This window comes from Cotesia glomerata, linkage group LG2 (genome assembly GCF_020080835.1).
Source record: "Cotesia glomerata isolate CgM1 linkage group LG2, MPM_Cglom_v2.3, whole genome shotgun sequence".
NCBI lineage: Eukaryota > Metazoa > Arthropoda > Insecta > Hymenoptera > Braconidae > Cotesia > Cotesia glomerata.
Window position 1 is genome coordinate 7,772,988 of NC_058159.1, and position 25,465 is coordinate 7,798,452.

General features: G+C 28.6%; 2 protein-coding genes across 2 annotated transcripts in view; both read left to right on the plus strand.

Moving 5' to 3' along the window:
* Positions 1-477: 477 nt before the first annotated feature.
* Positions 478-22,222, plus strand: LOC123259717 (von Willebrand factor A domain-containing protein 8). The gene is made up of 17 exons (XM_044720377.1): positions 478-642; positions 765-845; positions 910-1,319; positions 1,386-1,550; positions 6,095-6,253; positions 6,413-6,646; positions 6,980-7,186; positions 8,084-8,524; positions 8,612-9,310; positions 11,969-12,340; positions 12,409-12,560; positions 12,662-13,091; positions 15,952-16,697; positions 16,753-17,063; positions 19,352-19,998; positions 20,668-20,906; positions 22,097-22,222. Exons 1-17 carry the CDS (start codon positions 546-548, stop codon positions 22,203-22,205), a joined length of 5,499 nt encoding a protein of 1,832 aa, XP_044576312.1. The 5' UTR covers positions 478-545; the 3' UTR covers positions 22,206-22,222.
* Positions 22,223-22,443: 221 nt separating this feature from the next.
* LOC123259718 overlaps positions 22,444-25,465 on the plus strand; it is a 258,178-nt gene continuing 255,156 nt past the window's right edge. The window contains exons 1-2 of the mRNA XM_044720378.1: positions 22,444-22,856; positions 24,173-24,716. Coding sequence (XP_044576313.1) covers positions 22,558-22,856; positions 24,173-24,716 — 843 coding nt within the window. The 5' untranslated portion in view covers positions 22,444-22,557. The remainder of the gene's footprint in view (positions 22,857-24,172; positions 24,717-25,465) is intronic.

The window sequence follows — 25,465 nt, forward strand, 5'->3', positions numbered from 1 at the left end:
CAAGAAAATTCATAAATAATTTATCAAATTTTAGAACGTTTTTTGGGATATTTTTAGTTGTTTAAAAGAAATTTATGGAACAATTTATGAACAACAATGCCAGAGAACGTTTCTTCAATTATATAAATATATGGATATGATAATATGCCGATATTGATAGAGAAGATTTCTCTTTTACGACAGCTAGAAAAGACGAACGCGGGCATTTCGACCTCATGCTATACGAACTCTCGATCTCCCATAATCAAAACATGTGTATACTATATGTAAACATATGTATACTAGTGAATCACAACCTTACTGTGTATTTACTTTTTTTTACTATGATACTTTGAACTTTTTATTTATGATGTAAGTCATCAATAAATGACAAAATTATTGTTGTTATATTATTTTGTGTTTTACATTTATTTTTTCTGTAATAATAAATAATGTTGATAGTTTTTGCATATATTTTTTTATAAGGTTATATTTTGAGTTTATTATTTTTAAAGACTGTTGTGTTGAAAAAATATAAATTATTTATTTTGTTATTATTTAATGAAATGTTATTAATAGAATCAAATCGACTTAACATTGTTAATAGAATTTTAAAAAATTCGAAAAACATTAATTTTTATTTTTTGACAGCACGTAAATCAGGTAAATTTTTTTTACTTTTATTTTCAAACAAGTAGTTAAAAATTATTTAGTTTGTTTTTTGTTTTTGTTGTTATTTGTTTGATATTCTAATTATTTTTAATTTATTTTTTCATTAATTTCAGACAGTGTCAACGTAACTATAAATGACGTTTCAAAAAAAATAAAACCTGCAAAAAATCCAGAATATATTCCTCAGAAATATTGTAAGTATTTTATCCATTTTTTTTTTCATAAAAAAATTAAATAATAATTTTTTTTATTACACAGTGATTAAAAATCCAAGTCAAGAAGTATTAAAAAATTTGCGATGGATAATGCAAAAAGATATTCTCGGCCAAGATATTTTTTTAATGGGTGGACCGGGTCCCCGACGAAGAAATTTAGCTTTATCGTACCTTGAGCTTACAGAGCGAGAGGTTGAATTTATAGCTTTATCTCGAGATACAACGGAGACTGACTTGAAACAACGAAGAGAAATAACCGATGGTACGGCTATTTATCATGACCAAAGTGCAGTTCGAGCTGCAACGCACGGTAGAATTCTTATTCTTGAAGGCGTAGAAAAAGCTGAAAGAAATGTTTTGCCTGTTTTAAATAATTTATTGGAGAATCGAGAGATGCATCTTGAAGACGGTCGGTTTCTTATTTCATCAACTAGATATGATAAACTGTTGGAGGTGAAATATTTAACTCATCAATACAAACATAACAATACATATCTGATAACTTTTTTTTATTTTTAGGATCATAGTCAAGAAGAACTTGATGGATGGAAACTCGTTCGTGTTAGTGAAGATTTTCGTGTGATAGCTCTTGGCTTACCATCATTACGTTATCACGGTCATCCCTTAGATCCTCCTCTCAGATCAAGGTTCCAAGCCAGGCATATTGCTCCCCCGACTTTCAAAGTAAGTTTTTTTTAATTTTTTTTTTTTTTTTGAGAGAGTTTAATTTATTCGATTACAATTCTCACAAGAATAATATACAACTATTTTATAATTTTTAAGATTAATCGAATATACTTTATAAAAAAAACTCTTGAATTCATTGCATTGTTCACCCACAAAATTAATAGCTTCCTTAATCAAAAAACTTTTGTAAATTAACTTTTAGTTAAAATATATTGCTAAAGTTTTTATTTTATTTTTTTAGATTTTATGCTATGATTTCATCGTTTTTTTTTTTTTTTTTTTTTTTTTATAAATATTAGCATAGCAATATTTTTTTTTACACCCTAGGCCTGCACGCGACATTCAGCTTGAATTTTCTCTGAAATAGTTTTACTAAGACTATTTTATTTGTAGTTTAAAATGTCACATGACTTCGCATAGCTCGAATGAGTATTGAATTTCTTTTATTCTCACAGAATAATACCTATTTAAAAAAAAATAAAAAATAATTTAACCGCATACAATATGGATTAATAATTACGGAGAAGAAATAAAGTATGTGTACCTGTTGGAAAAATTTTTATGATTTATTTGACTGTCGTGACGTGTCATTACTTCCATGGGTCTGAGGGAATCCAGTAGGGGTCACATGTAAGCTTGTGTACTTAAAACATCATCCCCTCCGTGATTGTTTCAGCATTGTCGAGGGTATATAAACCGATGCCGTGGCTGCGCGATGATCACAGACGTAGCACAGTCTGAATCGCGTGTTTCAAATGGTAGATACTTTTACTGTCCTGCTGTACGACAATAGTCGATATGCCGAATTTCGTTGAATAAGAACTATTGTCACTAATGTTGAAAAAAAATTATGGATATTATTACTTATTGATACTTTTTTAAAGATAGTTATCTACTTATCTACTTACCGATATCAATAATTTATTTCTCGAGTTCCGTTATTTCGCTGATATTATACATTAACTCTTCGATTTTCGGCATGAAAAAACTTCAATAATAAAAGTTAATATTAATATTTCTTTTGAGTTTATTCAAAAATTTATCATGCAAATAATACTGATATAATATCGTGTGCATACTGAGTTAGAAATTTCTTGATAGCAATGAAAAAATTACTTTATAAAATGATAATAATTTAAAAATAAAACTTTAAGAAATAAAAGCAATGCCGGCAATATGGTCTTCATCGGAACGTCCGATTTCAGTAAGAACTGTTTGGGTAAATGGTATACGACACGCAATACTTACTCCGGATGATCCACTTTTTGACGTTAAAAATCGTCAACGGCCTCAAACGTCTTCATCTGACGCTGATTCAAAAACTTACGCCAGAAAGTATGTCAATAAAGAGAGATTTAATCGTTTAGAAAAATTCGATAACTACTTCATTGAGTTTCGAGTGGTGGCTTGTAAAAAAATTGAAAATGATCGTACAATTACTAAAATAATTCGAAGACAATCTGCGCCACCCATCAGCCGATCTCTAGATGAGCCAAGAAACTTGTTGGACCCGCTGCTTCTAAAAATTTCTAAAAATAATATTAATAACAGTAATAGTGTTGAAGAAATTAAACACAATACCGGTTATCATCACAATGCATGTAAGCGAGTGTTGTCACGAGAAAGTTCAGTCGGTAAATTGAGTGTGCTGGAAAATGATAATAAAAATACAAGTAGTGAAATTATTCGAGCAATATCATTTTCGGATGATTGCGATGAAAATACAAGATCACAAGAAATAATATCAAGCTCCAACCTTTTATCCGATCGGGTTATTCAGTGGATGGACATGGCCGGTATGGTAAAAAATTATAAAAATAAAGATAATAATCTTCGATTGAATACAAGTGATCGTTCTTCTGTTGTAAAATCAAAAGACTTGGGTATAATAAAAAAACACAACTCGTCAGTTTTATCTTTTAAAAAGTTTGCTGCTACCGATAACTACAAACTAACTTCACACCAAAAGAAATATGACTACGACAATCATGTTAATAAAGCTTATGAAAATGAAACTGAAAGTGAAATAAATTATCTTCCCGAAGAAGACAAACAGAAGAGTAATAAGGAGAAAAAAATAGAATCGGATATAATTCTTCAAACTAACAAATCAATGTGGTCATCTTATGGTCGTCCTCAGTTACATATTTTTATGCCTGATATCAGTTCTAGTGAAGAAGACATGTCTTCCCAAGATTGTTTAAGTAATGAAGATTCAAAGCCTGAAATAATTTAATATTAATAGTATATAAATAATAATTTGAACAATAAAAATATTGCATTCATATTATTTATGCTTTTGTGTAACAAATAATTTATTTTAAATTTGGTAAACTGAAAAAATTGTCTGTATCGAATAACTTTAATTTGTTTACACTTGATCGTATATGAATATTGATGATAAATAAAATATAAAAGGTGAGACTCTATTTATCGGTGAATAAACCCATAACGTTTAAATAATATCACGTGAACAAGTAGCATTCCATTACTGTGATCGTGCGAGGTAGCGCCAGCTTTGTAATTTCAGGAGGTAATGAGAGTATGTTAACTGTGGTTTGCGACGTATTTCTAAAATGCGGGTCTACATGCAATAAGATCTTTTACCAAATTCTGTTTAATTTTTTTAATTACTTTCATTAAGAGGGTATTCTGGTTCCCGCGCTCGAAAAAAAGCCAATATTCATGATTATTTACACAGAAACTGCTATAGATATTGATATGAAATTTATTCAGCTCAAAACATATACTCTCCTACAAAAGTTGGTATGTCGCTGACGTACACGATAACTTCACGGAAAAAAGAAAACAGGAATAATTACAGTATAAAATGTAAAATCGGTCCCGCCGTAATCAAAACTAGAAAAATGACAGTTTGAAATAACATTTTTCTAAATTCAATTTTTTAATTTAATTTTCAGAGCTTTCAATGTAAATATTACATTCTACAATGGAATTCTGATAAAATCTGTAATAATTATAATCTGAAACTGTAATTTTTCCAGTTTTCATCACGAAGCGCCACGTTGCATTATATATACTGTAATTTTTCGAGTTTTCTTTTTTCCGTGTTGATAACGGCTCATCTAAAACACAAAAACCAAAATTATTTACCTTCAATATATAAGCAATTATTGCATCAGCTACGGTGATTAATATTTATTGATAAATAATAAAATTGCGGACATTTAAAAAAACTGAAAAATGAGACTTTTTTTTCACAGTTTTTAGTCCTAAAAAAATAGTAAAAATCAAAATTTTGATTTGATTGTAACTGATGCAATAGCTACTACTATGTAGAATAAATGATTTAAATTTAATTAAATTCGGGATAATGGTTCCGGGGATATTATGTACGTAAACCAGAAAAATATAGTTCTAAGATAAACATGTTTAAAGTTTTTTTTGATTGGAAAAAAAAAAAAAAAAAAAAAAAAACTTAGCTGAAGTCTATCAGCGATGTCGGCACTATACAAAATCCCTTTAGCTTTTTAAAAATTTGATTTTCTTCCACTTGAACATCTACATAAAAGCCGTAAAATAATATAGTTACGGTGGTCCGATTACTTAGAAATTTTAACTCAACACTTTTAGATATATGTACTTTCAAAAAATGTAAAAAAAAAATATTTGTTGAAAGATACAAACCAGAATGACCAGAATAATAAGCAGATTGAAAATCCGTTAAAAAATTATATTTTTATAAAATAGAATGTTTTCTTCATCAGATTATTTTTTTTAATGATGTTTCAGAAATTGAAATTTGTTATCATTCTAGGATACAATAAATTTATTCCAAGAATAGCAAAAGTTAAAATTAGTTTTGTTGAAATATCGCCTAAAGTTAAACGATTTCAATAGCAAGAGCCTAGTCATCATTATCAGGTCAATAAGATAGACTTTTAGGCGATTTCAAAGGAATTTATAGCGTGTCAATGCTATTTTAAAATTCTTTCGTATAAAATCGCGTGTATGAACACTAAAAAGAAGAAAAACGCATGATCTATATACCTCGGTTTTATTTAACGTCTATTTAATTAAATTTTTAAAATACCGGGACTTTTATTTAATTACAGCAAAGATATATTCTCTTAAATTTATTAACTGGAATATAAATACAGAGCAGCTTTAGAGTTTAATGTACTCTGTGAATGTAATTGGAATCCAAAATAGGAAAAATAAAAAATAATATGAAACTGCACTAAATTTAATAAAATTGATAGATTTCAAGAGCATTTAATCCTACTAAAGTGCAATCATTCCAGAGATTAAGTGTTTGATATTGCGAGTAGAGCGGTAGCCCAATTTTAAAGTTGCTGATGCAAATCTCCCAGTATAATTCAGAGATTTCGTGCCGTCCAGTACTTAGTCACGTACTTCACAGTAGTAAAACCTTTGTTAATTACTTTAAAGTGGTATGTTGAAGGGAATTGGATGAAGAGCATTCCGTGCATGTAGTTTAGATTTGATTTCTATGCTACTAAGTTAAAGGATAAATTAAAATTAATAAACTAGTTTTCATATAATTTCTTATTTTACAGGAACAACTGGATACTCTGAAGAATTTGGCGCCCCATTATGATACAGGAAAATTATCACAACTTTTATCTTGCTGCCACGCGTTTACAACTACAGAAGCTGTAACTTTAGGTCTTCCGGATTTTCCATTAAGTAATTTATTAAGCATTGCTTCAATTTTAGTAAGTAGAAAAAATTATTAATAATTTTATTTTATTTTTTATTTCATCCCTTAGGGCCTAGAAATAGGACTTGGATACTTTGAATTTCACTATTTTAATATAATTATCAATAATAAGTATTGATATTTTTTATTAATATCAGTATGGTTTATTTTACAGGATAAGTGTCCAAGTCTGTCGGTATTTGACGTATTTTATACATTTTATCCGTATAATTTGTTTTTGGGAAAAGAAGGAAGAGATGCTGTGGAACATATTCTCACTACTTTTGGAGTTATAGATAAAAATAACCATTTAAACAACACCTCCAGTGATAAAATATCGGAAATTGAAAAAATAAATGATTCTTGCTTGGTTAAATTGAATAAAAATAATTGTCAAGTAACATTAAATGTAAGTGCTAAAAACAATTTCTTTCTTTTTTAAAAAAAAAGTTTTATAAAAAGAAATAAAGCAAATTTAGTTATTTAAATTCTTTCTAATACACTGCAGTATTTTAATTATTAAAATTCTTATTAAGTTAATCTTAATTACAAATTGTAATATTTTTGGTTTAATACTTTTTAATTGTTAGTTTTAAAACTTATCTAGTTAAAATTTTTAATTTTAAACAAATAGTTTTTTTTTTACAATGTAAAAGTTTATAATTAACAAGACATCATAACAGAAACTTAAATTAAATATAAGTATTATAACAGCTTTGAGATAATTATCTTTCATTTTTAGGTTCCAAGTGGTCATGAAAATAAGCCACATTCTGATTCGTTTTACATACCGACGTCCTATCAAAACAACTTACTAACAAATATGATATTATCTCATGTATCTTCCGACTACTGTATAATTGGCCCGAAGGGTTGTGGGAAATCTGTACTTGTTGATAAACTGTCGCATGATTTAGGATATGGAATAGAACCTATTGTCCTCTATCAGGTAAAATTATTGATTTCAAAATTAAAAAAAATATATTGCACGCCTCATAAGCGAACCGTTGAGGTAGTGCTCTACTCTCGACGTTTCAAAAAAAGCAGTTTTCTTGAAACTGAAATTGATTTTTTTTTATTTATATCGCACTTACAGGTTAATCTGAGTGTACTAATATCAAGTCAAATAATTTGTCAGGCACATAAAATATGTTTCAATAAAAATTATAGTAAATAATTACATTAAAAATAATTTTTTCTGGACGTCCGTGTGTCTGTGTTTATGGATTAGTGTATGTGGCAGGGAAATTGGTCGAAAAAAAAAATGATAGTACCGGAATAATTTTTTTTTACTATCTAAAGTAACACACGACGGACTTTATCAATTAATATGAGCGTTCAATTCACAGTTGTTAAATTATTATTTATAAAAAACTAATATATGACTGTGTATCTTTTTGTATATCTATCTATACATTTTATTATAGTATTTTTTTTCCTCACTTTAGAATTATAGCGCCACTAAACCATAGCAGAGTTTTCTGTTTTTTAATAAGTTAAAAGACCCAGTTATTGACACTGGACTAGTTGTTTGACACTTACAACTTTATTCTAATTAAAAAAATAAAATGTTCTCAAAAAAACAATTATTTTGAAATTTATAATTCAAAAATTATATTTATTAATTCATTAGAGATGATTTATTTTTTTAAATTAAAATAAAATTGAAAGTGTCAATAACTAGGCCAGTGTCAATAACTGGGTCTTTTACCTTATTTTGTTTTTTATATTTTATTTTAATCAATTCTATTGTAAAAAATGAGACCATGAGGCTTGCACTTTTGGATTTTTCAAACTTTTTATGTTACTTTTATTACTTATCAATTGTTTTAATTTACTTACTTAGGATATGACATCACGAGATCTGATACAACAACGTTCTACGAAGCCAAACGGTGATACTATTTGGAAAAATTCTCCTCTTATTTCAGCAGCATTAGACGGTAAGCTAGCTGTTCTGGATGGAATTCACCGTGTACATCCCAGTATATTGGCAGTATTGCATAGACTTATTTGTGATCGAGAAATTCAATTACACGACGGAAAAAGGTTGATTGGATCTGAACGCTATGATGAGATAAAATTGAAATATGAAAAAACAGATCAGCAGCTGACAGCTTCTGGAATTTTTAGGATAAATCCTTCGTTTAGAATCATAGCTATGGCTGAACCACCCGATGTTAATACTTTTAATCATTGGCTTAATTCTGAACTACTGAGTTTGTTTCATTTTCATGAAATTAGGCCTCTACAAAAATCAGAGGAAATTCACATTATTAAAACAAAGGTATCTTGTAATAGGATTTATTTGGAAAGAAAAAAAATGTATATTTATAGTAATTTAAATTAATAATTTTTTAAAAATATTTTTCAGTACGGAGAACCCAGTTCATCCATGCTGAAAATAATTGAATTAGCTCACACCTTGAGATCCTCCAAAGATTCAACTTTACAGTCTTTAGCAGGTTCCTTGAGCACACGACAATTATTAAGAATAGCAGCAAGAATGTCTAAGTACCCTAGTGATAATGTTTACGAAACCGTTCAGAAAGCATGTCTTGCGCGGTTTTTGCCAGCAGTGTCAAAACAAGCACTTATCGACTGCATGAAACAACTTGGTATTAATCCAGTAAAAAGCAATGTTGAAGAATCAATCAAGTGTATCGTCGATGATAACACTTTGACTATTGGAAAAACAACAGTGGATCGTTATAAAACAAAAGCGTTGACAAAAGTACCAAATATATTATTTTACGATGTACCTCAACATTTAAAATTATTAGAAAATTTATTACAAGATTTTTTACTTGGCGAAAATATTTTGCTGGTTGGAAATCAGGGAGTTGGTAAAAATAAAATAGTCGATAGATTGCTTCAGCTAATGAATCGTCCACGTGAATATATTCAATTACATCGTGATACAACAGTTCAAACATTAACACTACAAACAATTATTAGAGATGGGGTCGTTGTTTATGAAGACTCTCCTTTGGTGCAAGCTGTTAAATTGGGTCACGTTTTACTAATTGATGAAGCTGACAAAGCTCCTACTCACGTAACATGTATATTGAAGGTATGCTTTAATTATTTACCGAACAAATTTTATATATATTTTAATTAATAATTTATATTATTAAGAGAATAAGCAAAATTTTGTGGCCAGTGTATTTATATGATAAAATGGGTTTTTATGGTTAAATTTGATATCGTTGAAAAGGTCTTGACTTGGATTTGTGCCTTTTCAAGGTTTCATATCCTTCTCACCAATAGTCACTTTATTATGATAAGTATTTAAGCTGCATTCTAAAATACTCTATCTCTAGATACACAAATAAGAAATGACGGTGTATCTTGTGATCTATTGACATTTTTAAAGATATAAGCTCATCCCGATGTTACACTCATCAAGATCTTTCATTTAAATACCCACATCAATTTTTTCATATATATATATATATATATATATATATATATATATATATATATATATATATATATATATATATATATATATATATATGTATACTAGCTGTTACTCGCCCGCTCCGCTGGGCGTTTTATAGAATTGCATTTTTAGATCTAGACTTGAAATTTAATTAGAGTATTGTTTTGACTGGCACAGATTCTCAATTCTATCGAATTGGCATGTACCTTTTATCCATGTAATTATTCTAGCTAATATTCATTGTAACTTTCAATGTGCAATCATTATAACATTCCCGTGTCTTTCTTACAAAAATGAATAATAATTGATATGAAAAAAAAAAATTTGTAATGAGTATTGAAAGTTTCAGTTAAAGAAATTGCAGGTCTCATAAGTGAAAAAATCTGTCTAGTATATAAACATAATCAATAGAATTAAAAAATTTATTTTAAACAAATGACAATCGAGTAGAATAAATTTAGTTACAATAAAAATTCATTACTTCTAAGTCAAAAAAATATAGGTTCCGGATAAGTAATTACCAACATACTATCATATACTAAAACCTTCTCCAAAACACGCTGCATCTTATGGTATAATAAGTACTATTCCGATCGGTTTAGTAGTTTTCGCAGTATAACCGGACAAAAAAACCGGCTCTCCATTTATTAGTATAGATTAGAGGTGTGCGAATATTCGAGTTTACGAATTATTCGCCTCGAATTCGAATCGAATATTCGAATAATTCTAATAGTTCGAATAATTCGAATAATCCGAATAGTTCGAATAATTCGAATAGTCCGAATAATTCGAATTGTTCGAAGAGTTCAAATAATTCAAACAGCCGTTTTCTGTTGATAAACTGAATAATTTTTGTGTAAAAATTAATTCATTTTATTTGACTAAATGAAGTCTTCATAATTATTCGATAGTAACCCGAGTCGAAAAAATGAACTTACATGAGCTTAAATCAATTGTTTTAGTATAGCAGTTAAGTTCATTCAAGTTAATTTTTTCAACTTGGGAAAGTCTGCTTATTATTTATAATATATATCTCTTTGTGTATTTGGACTCCCCGCCTCGGGACACCTCGCCATTTTGACATTTTTCCGGGAAAATTCGATTTTTTAAAAAATGAGATCTACGGACCCGATCGATCAGACATTGAAGTAGTGTAAATATAGACTACATTTGAAAATTATATAGCTTTATTTCTAGCTAAAATTATTTAAATTCATTTATTTTTCTCTTAACTTGAATAAATTAAGCCTATAGCTATATTACACTATAGTAATATTTATATAGCCCACACTAATTTTTTATATATTTTATTATTCTACAAATATGAGAAATATCATATAGGTATATAAAATATATGAAAAAAATCGTGTGCATATTTTAATAAAAGGTCTCGATGAGCGTAATATTAAGATTAGCTTATATCTTGAAAAATGTCAATAACGAAGAAATGACGTTTTATTTTGTCCACTGATGATATTTTTAATTATATAAGCTCATCTTGATGTTACACTTATCGAGACTCTTCATTCGAATACCTACACTAATCTTTTATATATTTTATATATTTCACAAATATGATAAATATAATATCTATAAAATCTTTTATTAAAAAGCTTATGCGACGTTTTCATTGTTGTCGCTTTTCATTACTACCTTTACACTTTTTCAATGTTTGAACCATCGTGTCGTAGATCTCATTTAAAAGAAAATCGAATTTTCCCGGAGAAATGTCAAAATGGCGAGGTGCCCCAAAGTAGGGGGTCCGAATACACCAAAAAGTATTTGTTACAAAAATAATAAGCAGATTTTACTATCAAATAATTATGAAGACTCCATTTAGTCAAATAAAATAAAACGAATTAATTTTTACACAAAAATTAGTTAGTTTATCGACAGAAAACGACTGTTTGAATTATTTGAAACATTCGAATTATTCGAACTATTCGAATATTCGAATATTCGATTCGAATTTCGAATCGAATAGTACTATTCGATTCGATTCGATTCGAACACTATTAGCACACCCTTAGAATAGATAGATATGAAAAATATATAAAAATGCATGTGGGTACTCAAATGAAAGCTCTTGATGAGTTTAACATCGGGATGAGCTTATATCTTTAAAAACGTTGGTAATTAAAAAAGCATAATACAATTTAACAAAAGTCATTATTTAATAAACTAAAATTTTGTTTATTTATAGTTCACAAGTCACGGCAGTCACATAGTGACTGCAAGGTTGCTAAATTTAATAATTATATTTTTAATTAAATATTTTATTTACAGACTCTTGCGGAAAACGGTGAAATGATTCTTTCAGACGGAAGACGAATTTCTACATCTAGTAGCAATGATCCAAATACTATAGTTGTACACCCGGATTTCAGAATGATAGTTTTGGCCAATCGACCTGGCTTTCCATTTTTGGGAAATGACTTTTTCGGTGTGTTAGGTGATTTATTTGCGACGCATTCCGTTGATAATCCTAGTTTCAATGACGAAATATCATTATTGAAACAGTATGGCCCAGATGTTGATGATAAAATTATTGAAAAACTTGTTCGAACTTTTGGAGAGTTAAGAAATATGTCAGATCAAGGCTTAGTGGCGTATCCTTATTCAACTAGAGAAGTTGTAAATATTGTAAAGCATTTGCAGGTAAGACATTTATTTTAATTTTGTTTTAATTAACAGAAGTTTCATAAAATTTTTTTCCTCAATTTAAGAAATTTCAAAAAGAACCATTGTCGAGTGTCGTGCGAAATGTTTTTGACTTTGACCGTTACTCAGCCGAAGTATTTGATACTTTAGTAAAGATTTTACACAAAAATGGCATTCCTATTGGTACTGATGTGAATAATATTGCATTGGCAAAAGAGTAAGCAACGACTGTAATGTTAATTTTAATTACACATGTAACAAAAAAGCTTAACAATAAATAAAGATTTTTACTTAAAAATTTTGTTCGATCATTTACAGATTTCCTTTACCTGATGTAAAGTTTGGAGGCAGTTGGAACATATCACAAGAAAAAATTCTAATACATGTGCAGGAACAATTTGTTAAATTAAGCTCGCCATTCTATCCTGAACGCAAAATAGATTATTTAGATCGTGTTGAGACTAGATCGGCATGGTTTACTGAAATGCAGAGTTACTGGACCATTCCACATGGTGAAAATGAGTATGTGATTGGTTTAGCAGTGACGAAAAGCCCCAAAAATGATGGAATCGACGATAGGATTCATGTGTTGACGATGAACCCTCTATGTATTTCGACAATGACACTGATTTCCAAACAAGTTGATCAAATTTTACTGAGCAGTTTTGTAAGCTTTGATAAAATTTATCAACCGCGGCTTAGTATTACTCCTGATAACTCGGGAAAATTATGGATTCACGAAGAATCGGTAAGTAGTAGTAATCAATAACTACGTACGACTTTGTGAGCGATAAAAAGTTCTTTCAAAGGAAAATATTTGAATTAAGGGTGTAGTCTAGTTGGTCACCTTCAAAACTTTCATTTTTAGTAGATTTCACAAAAATTTAACCATTGCAGCCGTCCTCATGGTGCAACTTTTAAAAAATTTAGCCATTTTCTGACTCAGCTCGACAAACTGAGTCAGAAAATATCGTTTGTTCGCGGCTTGTCAGCACGATAGCGTTTTCAATTTCTAACCGATTCTTCTCAAACTCAACGTGATTTATCTATCGATAAAGACCAAGGTTAAGTTCGAAAATGAGCATAATCAGGCGAGTAGTTTGAAAATGACAGGATTTTGAAACTTTGAAAATCGTAAAAATTGATGTTTTTACCACTTCAATTCGGTGTGATTATTGAACTAGACAAGATATTCAAATTCGGTAAATTGCATCGTAAAGCTCTATTATTAAGCTTTAATTTTCACTCTCTAGAAGTAGTAATAGCCTCAATAATACTCATTTTAGAGTTCGTTCAAGGAAACAGTTTTACTGTTGCAGCCGTTTTAGAATTATTTGAGAAATCTACTTCCATTTCAGCTGCCGAATGGCCTTTTTTTTACATTTTTCGAACAAATATGTATCTAAAAATTCCTGGGTACGTGGTAACTGTTTCGGGCGACGGCTCGCAGATTAAATTTTGGTAAGATTTTTATTTTAAAAAACTTTAAACGCGTTTTTCTCAAAACTATGCTTTCACGGATGGCTAACAAAATTTCTCCGGAGCCCGTGTGCCGATTTTTCTGAAATTTTAACCGCTTACTCTACACATAAATACAAAACAGATTATTATCATGTTAAAATATTGATTTTTACTATTTTATTTTTTATTATAAATATGACAGCAAAAAAAATTTTTTTTTCAATTTTTTTGGTTTTTGTTACTTTAAATTAACAACAATTGTTAAAAATCAATATTGATAGTTTATTCTGTAGCCATTGTCATACCGAATCTAAAACACTTCCGTTTTTTTGTTTCGGATAAACCTTTGTTGGGGCCAACCTGCCTTCAAATTATAGCGTTCCGTTTGAATACGAATTTTGTGTTAAAAAAGCGCCATTCGGACACACCTGACGTGGATAGGTAGATTTCTTGTTTGAATATTGACAAAAACACTTTTTAGAAAATAGGAATTGTAATATATGAATGTTATTTGACGATAAAGTTAAAAATTATTTTTTTTTTAATTTTCTCAACTATGAAATGAATTGAAAAAAGTATCAAAAGATGACGAATAATAGCTTGAATTGAAGATAATTATGTGAATTTTAAAGAAAATTTGATAGATTTAAGCTATCTTTTACGGCTTAAAAATTATTTGAAGAAAAAGGGCCGAATGGGGTCTTTACCTTACGTTTATTGAAAAATTTTTGAAAATTTTAAAAATCACGGAGTTATTTAAAAAAATCATCAAAACTAGATAAATGATAGTTTAAATCGAAGGTAATTAAATGAAGTTTAAGATAAATTTGATAGATTTTATCTATCTCTTACATCTGGAAAATTATTTTCCCAAAATATACGAAATTCAAAATTTTTTGAGAAGGAAAAAAATTTTCAAACACCTACAACTCGTAAACTAATCGGCCGATTTTGCTCATCTTCGAACTTGAGCTTGGTATTGATTCACAGAATGAGCCCACAAAATTTCATAAAGATCGGTTGAGAACTGTGGGCGCAATCCTGCTGACATGGCGTGTTATATCACATATATACATATATAAACTTTTGAGCCAATGCCATTTTTCGATGACATTACTCGATGAAATGAATCATATTATGAAGAAATTTTCTTAAAATTACGACATGAGACCTGCTACAATAGATAGATTTCTAAAGAAATCTACTTAATAACTGAAAAAAATGTATATTTTTGCAAATTCCGAAAAATAGCCTATTTTCTTAGCCGACGAACTAGATAGATAGATAGATAAAAAATTTATTTGGCTCTGGAACCTAAGCTCCCTCAAAGCCATCAATATTTAAATTACATTGGTTTACATAGGTTACAAGATTACTTAACTAATTAAAGGTTTACAATTAGATTTAATTTCAAATATTATAAAATCCAAATAAATTATTTAATACAAACAAATAACTTAATTTAAAGTCATAATAATTCTACAAGAAAAAATATTTAAATACGATCTAAAATAAAGATTGCAATTGTTAATTGCCATGTTCAAAAAAGTGATTGAAGCAAGCATTTTTAAATTCAACCAAATTATCTACAGCCACAGTCTTAGCTGGCAGTGCATTCCAGATACGTATGCCATGAATTAAGAATGAATTATCATACATGACACAATTAGCCTGCAGTATACGAAGATAGTCTTGTCGGACATCACCTCTACGCAGTGCTACAGGCAAAAAGTCTAGTTTTGAGCCGAATAGCTGCCGATAATTTAGTCGAATTTCCTTATAAAACAGACAAGCAATGAAATAGTCTCTTCTCGCTGCAAGCTTTAGCCAACCTAACTTTTTGAAATATGGAGTAACATGTTCATATTTTGGTACTTTATAGATAAATCTAACACATGAATTCAATTTACGCTGCATCTTTAATAATAATTTGTTTGACATATTCGTATACGCCGCACAACAATAATCAAAGAGAGGAATTATTAAAGTAGATACTAGCTTAATACGTAAACTTTCACTAAATATTTCATTGTTTATTTTTAGAACTAGATTGCACCCTTGAAAGAAAATTTTTTTATTTCTCATAAATTGTAACTCATAATTTATTAACTATTTCTTAAATATATACCTATTTTTTCATGATGCAGTCCAATACTTTGGTTGTCATTGATGTTGATAACGGAAGTGCAAAATCCGTAAAACTGTCATCATTTTTCAAAGATGCCAGTAATCGACTATCAGGAGCATTCAGAAATCAAGCAACTAAGTGGAAATTAAAAAATGAATTGATATCATCAAATAATCAAGCTATCTTGTACACTCCCAATGGAAATAAAATAGACGTATTGGATTTAAAGACTATGAATTTATTTTCAATGTCACTGCCTTTGGACATAGAATCAATTGCAATAGTTTCACCGCAAAAGTGGTTGATTCACAATACGTCAAAAAATTTATTTATTCTTGAAAAGTCTATTGATACATTACCCTGTCCAAATATTTTACGGGTTGTAGAAAGGGACAGTAAATCAATAAACATGGGAACTATCATAACTGCAAGCCAAAGCGGACTCAATAAAATAAATTTAAGCAAAGCATTAAATCAGGATATTGAATCACCAAACAGGTTTTTTGTTACTGATTCCACTTATGCAACTGTTGTTGTTGGATTGCCTGAACTTTATAGTACTAATGAAGTTTACATTTGGCCGCGAAATCAAAGGGTTAGAGTCAGCAGTTCTCCGATTGTTAATGATAGCCAAATTATAAAAGTTATACCATCAGATAAAATTCCCAAAGAAGCTACAGTTGATGGTCATAATCATAATATTTTTAATTACCTAGAAGTTGTTGATGTTGTTGATCATAAAGTTCGATATCTTCCGATTCCGATGTACGTAATTATTAAGTCGTTGAAAAGGAGAAATAATAATTGAAAATTTTTACAGGACAAGCAGAGTACCACCGTCGTTTGAATGGATGTACCCTGAAGGTATTCCGGTTTACATTGCAGCCACTTCAAATCAAAATCTTGTTTCTGTGGATTGTACAGGCTGCGTGAGTTTATGGGAAACTTCTTCAGCTCACATTGAAAAATCGCTACTCGAATGGCGTAAGATGATCGGATCTGATGGCGAACATCTTCAACTTACTAAAGACAGGCACTCTGGACTTGATACCAATGCTCCGAAGCATGGGAAAGTTGACCCTAATAATGATCCACATGTGGGTGGTAATACATGGGCTGGTGGTACTGGAGGTGTGTTTTTTTTTTTTAATATTTTTTTATTATTAAGTGTTAATAAAAGCGCAAGGATAATTATATTTATAGAATAGGGTGCTGAAAAATTTTTTTAATATTCATAAATTAATAGTATACAAAATGAGTCTAGCTAAGCTTTGAATTTTAATTTTTAGTATTACACTGTTAAAAAAAAGAAGCAGATATTCCCCTAAATCTTTTGGAAGTAAATTTCCGTGACGATAATTATACTTTTTTAATAGTATGTCTGGTAAAAAATTTATTAAAATATTTTTATATTTTTATGAATTATTTTATTTATTTATTTGATTTAAATGCCAAGACGTGAAGCCGAATAGCAAAAATTTTATACATAATGTTATACTTTACATAAATACAGCCAATACATACATAACTTAAAATATAAAATTTCCATCATACTCAAATGAACATACTGTTTTTACATATGTTAAAATAATCATTTTTACCAGCTCACTATTTTACTGTTATTCGAGATTTATAAGAAAATCAAATACTCTCGTCTTAAAAGATTCTAAACCAAGAGAATTATGATTGGTAATAATGATAAATGGACGTCATGTAATTTTAAAAACTCGGCTGTGTAAAAATAAAAAAAATGGTTGTAATTAAAAATGTCATTTTATTTATTAAAATTTCGCAAATGTGTATTAATATCACAAAAATTTTATTAAATTTTCAATAAAATTTTATAGTTTTATGGTTAATTTTGTGAGTTTAGTCTACGAAAGTTTGATTTTTTTATTTTTATAAAATTCTGTATTTTATTAAAGCGTGTTTTCGTTTTGTAATTTTCCCATTATGTTGTTAAATACATAAATACGTAAACTAATTTTTGAAGCATATGCATACAAAAATTAGCAAACTTAATAAATATGGGTGATTCTCTGTAAGGACGTCTTAAATCTGTACAAAATTGTCCGACCAAATTATTTTTGATTTTATTAGAAAAAAAATTAACAAGGGCTACAAAACTATCAGCTTAATGATAATAAATACACAGCCAATTAAATTTTTTTTTTTCGATATTTGTGTATCTTTTGCCATATTATATGACAGGGGACTGTTTTTTTTTTATCAAATTGAGAAAAATCAAGCAAACTATTTCAATGCATTCAACTTTTCAAGTTCTCAATGAATATTTATATTAATTAGAATAATATTAAGACTTATGGATCCAATTTTATAAATAAATTATAAATAAAAATAGTTGCCAGGAGACTGAGTTTTGAAGTGGCCCAGACACATATTTTCAGCACAAACGGTGTTTTGACACTAAATAAAATGGCGATAAAGCGCTAACAGCCCTATGGTTATTAACTCAAGGCTAGTTAGGTCCTTATAAACCTTACAAAAGGAAATATAACACGCTGGATTTTTTTTTGGCTTTGAACTTCTGGCAGGGGACTGTTCTTAAAATGCTTTGGACAAACTTTGGTTTTATGGAATTTAATGAAACAAATTAATTTTAGGTACTTTTTATTGAAGAAGATTGTTAGTTAACTAATTACGTTTATACCAAATGATATATTATGGACGAATAACTTAAAATTTAATCTTAAAGTTTCAATTTTGGAGATGGAAAAACCCAGGGGATTGTTATTTCGGTGGTTTACGAATTTATAGCAAAAAAACCAAAATTTATTTCATTTTAGTTTTCAATGCTCCAAATAGAAATGTTTTTTTACTTTCGTAATAAATTTTTTTTAGTAAAAAAATAACAATTTTTCTAATAAAAACATGCCCGGGACAGCAAAAAGCATCCTTACAGAGAATCACCCATATATATTAAATGTACAAGGCAATATCGTTATATTGCCATGCATAAATTATTAATTTTTTTCGTAGACTCGATATTTAATTTTAAAATATCTTTGTATACTATATTTTTTTATTTTATCAATTAGTGATATTAAAAAAAAAATTTTTTATTTTAAATGTGATAGTTAAAAATATTAAAATGTTCTTTTATTAATCAATTTTTTTTTTTTAAATTAAATAATTCAACGACAAATTTCAAAAATTCTAATTCTGGTTATTATTTTAAAAAAACTTAGTAGTTTTATTTTATTTTTTCCTACATAAATGCATTTTATATGAGTACTGAATTGGAAGATATAAAATTGATAGTAAAATAAAATGAGCAAAAAAAAATTATTTCTATTGATTATTTTTGAGCAAGTATACCATTGGGAAAAATCGAGTTATAAGATAAATAATAAACAGAAAACACTTATTTATGTTTGAATTTCTGTTGAATTATTTAGGGAGAGATACAGCAGGTCTAGGAGGTAAAGGTGGACCATATCGATTGGATGCAGGTCACACAGTCCATCAATTGAGTGATGAAGAAAAAAATTCGGTGCCAGACCATGTAAAAAAAGCCGCGAGAGAAATGGGTGTACGTGCCTTCAAACAACGTTTACAAGATATTCGTATGAGTGAATACGATCACGAGTTATATTCAAAATTCAGCAATGCAGTTACAAAGCAAGTAAAGACTTTGAGAGTAATATTGGGTAGTGTTCAATCTAAAAGCAATGAACGTCAATGGTTGAAACATCAAACGTCTGGTGAATTGGACGATACTAAATTGATCGAAGGTTTAACTGGCGAAAAAACAATTTACCGTCGCAGAGCCGAAAAGGAACCTGAAATAGGAGCACCACTACTGAAACCAAAGAGATTTAAACTTGTTGTCGATGTTTCTGGCTCTATGTACCGATTTAATGGATATGACGGACGGCTGGACCGTGAGTTGGAAGCTTGCGTTATGGTAATGGAGGCTTTTAGTGGTTACGACGATAAGTTTAAATATGACATTGTCGGTCATTCCGGTGATACACACAATATTTTGTTTGTTGATCATAATCAACCACCAACAAATAATAAAGAACGACTTGAAATTATAAAGGTATAGTTGTAATACAATATTGTTGTATATAATAACGATTATATATACCAAGCTTATTTTTAGACGACGCCTCTCACTTTTTTAATAAATTAAATGACCGTGAAATATTATAAATATAAATTACAATTTTATCAATAAATTTATTTAAAAAACATGCTAGCTAATAAGAGGAAACAATATAATTATAATTTTAATTAGACAACGATTTTATTAAAATAAATTAAAGAATTAAAAGTGTTGAGATTTTAGATTTAAATTTACTGGGGAAATTTCATTTAATTGTTGATGAATAATAAAGTTAATTTAATTAAATTTTTAATAACGTTATTCATTTCCAACGTGCGACTTTTTTTTTTACTATTAATAAAATTTTAATATGGCTATGACAATTAAAAGTTACCGGATGATAAAACAAGCGAGCATTTCAGTAAACCTTTAATGGCATTTTTTAATTTTCTTTAATAAATTAATACTTTTTTTTACAACCTTTTTTTCGTCCTTTATTATTTTTCTATAATTTAAGAAATAAAAAAATTTCAAATTAATCTCTTTTAAATTGTTTCCAAGATATTATCTGTTACGGAAAAATTCAGTAATTTTAATTCCGATTGGTACGGGAGTACAAATTCGTCATTAATAATCTGTAATGCTTTATCTGTTGTCATCTAGATGATGCATGCCCATTCGCAATTCTGTATGTCGGGTGATCACACGCTGGAAGCAACTCAGCACGCAATTAGAAGCATAAGTCGAGAGAATGCCGACGAATCCATTGTTGTTGTTTTTTCTGATGCAAATCTCGAGCGTTATGGAATTCCGCCTCAACGGTTAGGTCAATTATTAACCTCCTGCCCGGAAGTAAACGCGTACGTTATCTTCATTGGGTCACTTGGTGATCAAGCTACAAGGTAAATAATTTTTTATCAATTTATCATTACAAAAAATTATGATACTGGAATTAATAATAAAATTCTGAAGTCAGCAGACATCTGATAACTTTTTTTTATTTTTATTATAAATAAATTATAAAAAAAAAATATTTTTAAAAAACTTGCGTTTGTAATTTTTTTTAAATCATAAACGGGACATTTTTTAATATAATAATTTAATTTTTATAAAAATCTAAAAAATTAACAGGCATCCAAAAATATTTATACTTTTTTTTTTAAATAAAAATTTATTAAAAAATTTTTTTTAAACTTCATTTATTAGAATTTCAAAAAATTACAAGACCAGTTTTTCAAAAATATTTTTTTTAATACTAATTTATTTTTTAAACAAAATAAAAAAATAGTCAGGTATCTGATAATTTATAATACGGACATCAGCAGACATGACAATTTTTTTTTTATTTTTATTATAAATAAATTACAAAAAAAAATATTATCAAAAAACTTGCACCTGTAATTTTTTTTTAAATCATAAACGTCAAATTTTTATATAATAATTTAATTTTTATAAAAATCTAAAAAATTAACAGGCATCCAAAAATATTTATACTTTTTTTTTTTAAATAAAAATTTATTAAAAAATTTTTTTTAAACTTCATTTATTAGAATTTCAAAAAATTACAAGACCAGTTTTTCAAAAATTTTTTTTTTAATACTAATTTATTTTTTAAACAAAATAAAAAAATAGTCAGGTACACGGAAAGAACAAGATGACACTGGATATCACCCCAGATTATACTGAGTGAAAAAAAATTTCAGATAGTAGCTAGTATAATCCATATTACAATGAGTATAATATGGATTTTCTAGCTACTATCTGAAATTTTTTTTCATCACAGATATCACTAAGTATAATCTGGGATATTATCCAATGTCATCTTGTTCTTTCCGTGTATCTAATAATTTATAATAATGAAATCAGCAGACATCTGACAATTTTTTTTATTTTTGTTATAAATTAATTATAAAAAAAAAAATATTTCTAAAAAACTTGCAGTTGTAATTTTATAAAATCTTTTCATTAAAATTTTTTTATAATAATTTAATGACAAAAATCGCAAAAATTGACAGAGATGTATATTAATTTAAGTATCATTAAAAAATTAGAGTAAATTAAAATTTTCAATTAATTAAAAATTTTATTTCAGAGTTATTCAAAAAATGCCTTCAGGGAGAGCATTTATTTGTATGGACCTTCAGAATATTCCTCGAATATTGCAACAAATATTCACCGCATCAATGTTAAACACGCAGTAGTACTAATGAATATAAATTAAAATTAAATAATTAAAATTTTTGTATGCGACATAATACATTGTATAATTAAAGTAAGCTTTAAATCGATTAAAATTTAACTATAATTTCAAGCTTATCCCACCAGCTATCAGGATAAATTTTTCTCTCCCTTAGGGATGAATAAGATCACATTATTTGTACTGCACAAAATAAGTCACCCCTTGTACATTACATATCAGTCAGTGAGTGTAGTGATACATTTTAAAATTTAGTCCGCCGAAGGTTCTCGAGGATTTCCGAGAGCCAACGGGGTGAACCGAGTTTGAACGAGTGGAAAGGGGTATCCTGAAATCAGTGGCACGCCGGTCGCTGAATGGAGCGGGTGTGGAAACGCGTACAAAGCGCTGGACGTCGCGGAACAGCCGGACGTTGTGGCTGTTCCACGCAGCCATGCCAATTGCACGTGGATTCGCGATTAAAGCGTAGTGATAACTCCCGGGGTAAAACTCATGGCCCTCAGACGATTGTTTGCTCTTGTCAAGTCCAACCTTGTCCTGTTCATCCTGTGCTGATCAGGGTACGACGAACGCGGCCTCGGAACAGCTGCGACTGTCCGCCGGAGTCCCAGCCGTGTCTCCACGTTAATCGACCTTCCTCGCGTAGAGTCAGAAGGTAAACATTATTTTATTATACATCAACTCTTTCTGCCCAAAAGATTTGGTAAATATTTTTTTATAATTAAAATTTTTTTTTGTTATTTATTTTATTTTTACTTTTATTTAATTTGCTTGCATGTTTATAGTTTCAATTTGACATTCAAAAAAAAAAATATCCTGCGCTTCAGAGAAACAGTGTCTCCAGTTTATGACTGCTGAAAAAGTTGTCATATTTGTGGAATTTTTATTTTCCGCAATACGTTTTATGTTAGAAATATATGTCCAACAATTTTTATAAATTCAAAAAAGAAGAAAAGAATGAGATGAAGAAAAGGAAAGCAAAGTGGTTCACGCCGGCTGTGCCAAGTTTTAGATGGTTTGTTTCACGGATTGTGAATGTTAGTTCCTGAGAACATGTTTTGTTATATTTTCATATTTTTATATTATACATATGAAATATGTAAATTTTTTAAAGGATTTTTATAATCTTAACAAATATTAAATTTAAGATACTGAAAACAGCAGACGGATTTTTTATGAATAAAAATAATTTTAATTTTGTATAAAAAAATATATTAAAAAATGATGACACTGAATTTGACAGAGATTAAAAATTTTTTAGAAGTTGAAAATAATTAAATTGTTATAAAAAAAATTTGATTAAAAAATTTCACATTTTAAAATTAATAAAAAATATCAGTGAAAATTTTTAGAAGCATTTTTTTGTTCCAATTGATTTGTTAAAAAAATTTTTTTAATTGACAGCTGACGGCTAACTTAAAAAGTATCATAAAAAATGTGTGATACTTAGATCAGTAATCTGACAATTTTTTTAATTTTTATAACAAATCAATTATGATAAAAAAAATATTTTTGAAAATTCGCACGAATAGTTTTTTTTTTTTAATTTCTACATATGGAGTTTTTTTACTAAATTTTTTTCATAATAATTTTTTATAAAAATCTAAATGTCTGTTGATTTCAGATCAGATGTCTGTTGATTTCAGTGTAATTAAAAAATATAATATTTAATTTTTGATGATCATTAATAATTTTTTTTTTTTAAATAAACTGAAAAAAAAAAATAAAAAAATGTAGAAATTAAAAAAAAACTATAACTCTAAATTTTTTATAGTGATTTATTTGTTGAAAAAAAATTATTACTTTCAGCGAATGTTCATTTTTAATTAATTGAATTTTTTCATCTAAATTGAAAAAATTTTGGAATGTCTGCTAATAAAAATTTTCTGTATTACAAAATTGAATTTGATGGTTCACAACATTAAAAAATTGATACAAAAAATTTTGAATTTTTTTTTTATTTGATTGCAGATGTGACTGTACTGAACGTCCATGTCGTCACAGCTCTGCTTCAGGAGTATTACGACGTCGTCCTCAGGGTTCTTTTTCATTTCCATCAGCTCCTATGCCTCCTAGAATTCAGAATTCCACAAATATTGACGTATCCTGCAAATGTCCTGAGGGATCGAATTGTCAGCACTTAGCCGAAAAAGCAGGGTGTGAGTGCGAGGCAACACCGTGTGCTCATACTATTAAATCGAGACGTTCGCGACGCACGTGCGAGTGTACAAATCAACCGTGTAGTCATTCAAAGTCTGCGGAAGGACGTATAAAGCGTGTCAAGTGTCGAGTGAGACGAGCTGGATATGCCGTGGCTAGACGTACTGCTGAATTTGCTATGCTTGGATTGCACTGGGAGTTGGCAACAGAATGTGCACCCTGTGGCTCCGGTGTATTTACTAGGAGACTGTGTCGTCGTCAGCAGAGTGATAACGAGTTGTATCGAAGTAATAGCTTCAAGTTCGAGAGATTTGAAAGGAATAAAGAAGAGTCCTCAACTCCTATTAAAAAACAGGTAAGTTTTTATAATTCATTTTTTAACTTTTCAAACCGTAGAAGAAATCCAGTACACTGAGAAAAAAAATTCCATTGTCCAAACAAGAATTTCTTACTACAAGGAATCCGTTGAAAATATTCGTTTTATTGTTGCTAATTATTAATTTTTTGAGAAAAAAAGCATCAATATTAATTTTTTTAACTATAGGTATTTGTTGTTATATTATGAGTAACTAAAAAAATAGCTTTAATTGAATTAAATGAAAATTATTTTCATCAATTCAGCGAATTCTTGAGACAAAATTATATATTCTCGAAAATTTTTAAAAATTTATGTTCTCTTATAATGAAAATTTCTCTTAATAAAAGTAGTTTTTTTCTCAGTGTATTCCATTATTTTGTATTTCGCGAACTATTATTTTTAATATCCAACAGCGATATTTTGTACTGGTGGAAATACAATAAGTATAAAAATTAATTCGGTGTTATTTTCTCAAACACACACAAAAAACATGATAAAGGGCACAACACGGGAAAGAAATTCTTAAGCGATAATTTTTTGCATGAGAAATTTTTGTCATTAGAAATTATTACGGATTAATAAAGACTCGGAGCCAATAAGTATGAAACAATAATTGTTCGCAACTTTGTTCACGTATACAAGTAGTAAATTATATGAAATTATTCTAAAGCCAATTTCTCAGTACATTTATCTAGAATGAATAATTATTCGATTTATATTATCTCAATACTATATTTTAATAGATA

Bases quoted from the DNA above. Each gene is read 5' to 3' on its own strand.
- LOC123259717 (XM_044720377.1), top strand. From the start codon at position 546: ATGTTATTAATAGAATCAAATCGACTTAACATTGTTAATAGAATTTTA. The intron at 9,311-11,968 runs GTATGCTTTAAT...TTTTATTTACAG, and splicing joins ACGTAACATGTATATTGAAG to ACTCTTGCGGAAAACGGTGA. The intron at 17,064-19,351 runs GTGTGTTTTTTT...TGAATTATTTAG, and splicing joins ATGGGCTGGTGGTACTGGAG to GGAGAGATACAGCAGGTCTA.